General features: G+C 34.7%; 1 protein-coding gene across 1 annotated transcript; it reads right to left on the reverse strand.

Moving 5' to 3' along the window:
• Window positions 1–625: 625 nt before the first annotated feature.
• LOC118643877 (putative gustatory receptor clone PTE01) lies at window positions 626–1,676 on the reverse strand (the record flags this gene model as incomplete). Its single annotated transcript, XM_036282227.1, is given in 2 exon segments — window positions 626–730; window positions 732–1,676. Coding segments are annotated over 2 exon segments (1,050 nt in total), but the record flags the coding sequence as incomplete, so codon positions are not given.
• Window positions 1,677–4,102: the final 2,426 nt, after the last annotated feature.

Raw genomic sequence — 4,102 nt, forward strand, 5'->3', positions numbered from 1 at the left:
ACCTATAGTAACCACTACTTTATGTTATTTGAATGTGACTACTTTAGGCATCTCGTATAACTGGAATTATACAGTATTTATCATTTCAAGACTGGCTATAATTGATTGAGGAGATGTTAGATGTAATGAGAGAAAGAATTATCAGCTAAATTGGAAAGCATACATCCCAGTTGTCCTAGGAATGTACTGCTTAGTAGTTGATAACTGCTTATTCAAACTCAGTATTACTATCATCCCAGTTCAATTTCAAAATACTCTCGTTTAAACAAGACATTAAATAGTCACCCTCTTTTCTCAAGAATTTTACCAAGATCATGAAGAAGCAAAGATATAGAAAAATAGAGAGGAATCATTAAAAAAGTGTAGAAAGAATAAATAGCAAGAAAGAGAGAGCTAAGGATTTGTTTGTTTGTTTGTTTTATAATAATAGAAACAAGACTACTCATGACCAAGAGTTCTGGGTAATACATAAGAAAATTGATAAGGGTATACTCATGTACTATATATGATCATGGAGAGACTATGACTTACGGAGAGAGTCCCAAATAAACTAATTCCATTACAACTGCGCTAAAATGAAAAATAGTGTAAACAGAAAGCAAAATGACAAATAGGTACATATACACTATGTGACTTCATATTTAGCATTTCTTGTTGCACATGTTTGATTTCGCTGCATTTTCCAGTCCTGTAAGCCAAAGATAATAGCATAGGTAATAAGATTAGGCTTTCCTTCCGATCATCCTCCATAGGGCACTCTTGATGTCTCTGTTCCTCAGGGTGTAGATAAAGGGGTTCAACATGGGGGTGACTACAGTGTACATCACTGAGGCCACTGCATCCTTCCTCAAGGAAGATGTGACAGCTGAACTGAGGTACACCCCAAGGGCTGTTCCATAGAAAAAGCAAACGACTGACAAATGAGAACCACAGGTGGAGAAGGCTTTATATTTTGAAACTGATGATGGGACCCTCAGAATGGAGGAAACAATTTTATAGTAAGAGAAAAGGATCCCTGAGAGTGGAACACCACCATAGATGGCGCCAACAAAATAGATCAATATGTTATTTGTAGAGGTGTCTGAACATGCAAGGTTGAAGAGCTGAGAGGGGTCACAAAAGAAATGAGGAATTTCCACATCTTCACAGAAGGTAAGTTGTGCCACCATCAAGTAGTGCAGCTGGGAGTCCAAAAAGCTGAAGAAAAATGACAGCAGAACCAACAAGCCACAGGTGCGGGGGTTCATGATGACCAGGTAGTGTAGAGGCTGACAAATGGCCACCAACCTGTCATAGGCCATCACAGCCAGGAGTAGACTGTCCAAACATCCAAAAAGAGTGAAAAATGTAACCTGAGTTAGGCAGTCTGCATAGGTGATGGATTTGCTGTATGTCTGGAGGTTCACCAGCATCTTGGGAACTGTGGTGGTGCTGAAGCTGATGTCAGCTAAGGATAAATTACAAAGGAAGAAGTACATAGGTGTGTGGAGGTGAGAGTCAGAGACGACAGCCAGGATAATGAGTAGGTTCGCAATCATGATCACCAGGTACAAGGACAGGAACACCGCAAACAGAAGAGGCTGCATTTCTGGATCCTCTGAGAGTCCCAGGAGCAAGAATTCTGAGTAACTTGTTTGATTCTGTGGTTCTGTGCAGATAGGACATGTTTTTTGTTTTATAAAGAGTGTTTTAAATAAATGAAACAATGTTGAGGTGGCCATATTTTTAATTCAGCAATTCACAAATAATGTATTTAGACTTCAGGACCACACACACTGCCTGTATACCTCAGCAATATTTCTGAGTTGTTAACTCTTTTTAGAATTCTTTATTATGTCCATGCTATTCACCTGATTCTATATACACCTACTTTATAGACACTGGTCAAAGAATATAAAAGATGAGAGAACATTTTGAGATAATGAATTCATGAACACAGTAAAATATAAGCCTTCTATTTTTGAAGGAAAAATATGAAATGAGAAATATTCTTTTCAAAAAAAATAATCATTCTAATTGAAAGATAAGAGCTGGGCAAGTGTGGCGTAGTGGATTGAACATCGTTCCACGGACTGAGAGGTCGTGGTTCCATTACAGGTCAGGGCACATGCCCGGGTTTCCAGCTTGATCCCCAATAGGGGACAGGGGGTGCAGGAGGGAGCCATTCTATGTTTCTTTCCCACATCAATGTTTCTATGTCTCTCTGCCTTCTCTTCTCTATAAAAAATCAATAAAAAACACATTAAAAATAATAAATAAATAAATGACACTAAGAAGCAGTGGATGTTCTTTATTGCACACAAATGAAATAAAAGAAATTCCCTTTATATGGAATATAGTCTAGAAGAGCTAAAATCATACTACCTGTATTCTAACTTAAAACAAAATGTTCAGAAACTGACAGCATTTTTATATGTCAATTATCTTTAAGGCTTTTCATCTCTATTTTGTTTTATAGCATCCATCCTACATGTAGACATGTGCTCACTCATATGTGTGGGTTGTCTGTTCAAATTTCCTTCAAATAGAACTCAAATATGCAATAATATTTGGCCATGGTAGACTTCACATTTTGAAAAAGATATTTTTGTTAAGAGCACAAAATCTTGCAGCATCATTGATCCCGAAGATGGTATTAATTTACAATGCACCTGTGATTAATAATGAACTTTCATGAATACTCTGCAATCGTTTTCTTTTTTGAATGGTTATTTTCTATCAGTGATACACAATCTCAAAAAACATCTGAGATTGAGTTTGCACTTTATTATTTTAGATTGTAGAGGTTTGGTAAAATTTCTTTTAAATTTATCTCTAAACACAAACATTTATAAAGGGTTGATTTCTCAACACCAATCCTTCAATGAACAGTTGAGAAATTTAGGGCCAAAACCAAGTCTCAAACCTTAAGTTGGCCTACTTATGCCAGCTTAAGAGTTCTTCAAGTCATTTCTTCCTTACAGAGAGATTGTTTCTCCTAAATTCAGCCCCCTGAAAGCAACTCAGGCCATTTCTCTTGACAGGCCAAACATGATTTAATTATTGGAGTATTACCTTGTCTAAATATTTATTACTTTGTGTGACATGCTAGATTCTTATTTGCATACAGCTAATTGTTTCTATTTTGTAACTTCACATGCACTATATCATAATCAACTTTTTTGCATTAAAAAAGATGTAATTTGGGGTAAATCAAAATGGAAAAGAACAAAGACTGCTTTTACAAACACCTGGGTCGTCTGCTCATCTGTAAAATGGGAATATAAGCTGAACTGACATTATAAGTTTGCTTTAAAAAATATATTTAATTATAACTATAAAATACTTAAACAGTGGTTTTCAATGCTAGTTGATCATTATAATTACCTATCTTTTAAAATTTAATAATGGGCTAGCTATACCCTAGAAACAATTAACTCAGAATTTCTACACTTAAGTCCTTTGGGAATATTAACATATAGCCAGTGTAGTGAACAATTGCAAGACTATTAATAAATGTTGAATTCATGTTATCAATTATTATCAATAACACTTAACCACTATCCATATTGAAACATAAATATTTTATAATACATGCTGTATAACATATTAATTATTGATGAAAATTGAGGGTATTTCTATCCCTGCATGATCTTCCCCTTCACTTCAATTGTCTAAAGGTAAACACAGTCATGATTTTGGTGGATACATTTTCCTTTCGGTATTTTTATAATATTAGCATTGAGTTATGTATGCATAATCGGTTTTCTTGAAAACTTACCTAAATACCCTCACTCTACACATACTGCTCCATGAGTTGTCTTTCAAGTCTCTCTGTGAAATACATACATCTATTTCAGCAATTTAAGTCATGCACAGTATTACCTGAGGGACAAATTCATTTTACTTTTCTATCATTTATTATGACACTGCTAAGGAAATTCTTATGCCCCTCTCCATACACACAAATGAAAATTCTCAAGATATATGAATGAAAGATTCATATATCTTTCATATATATTTTGGGTTGTAAAAATTACTATATGTGAAATTTTACTATTTTTTACATATACATGTTTTCCCAATAGAAAAATCAAACAAAAATCAACTGCATGCTCTCATT

The sequence above is a fragment of the Molossus molossus genome, unplaced genomic scaffold (genome assembly GCF_014108415.1).
Source record: "Molossus molossus isolate mMolMol1 unplaced genomic scaffold, mMolMol1.p scaffold_m16_p_4, whole genome shotgun sequence".
Classification (NCBI taxonomy): Eukaryota; Metazoa; Chordata; class Mammalia; order Chiroptera; family Molossidae; genus Molossus; species Molossus molossus.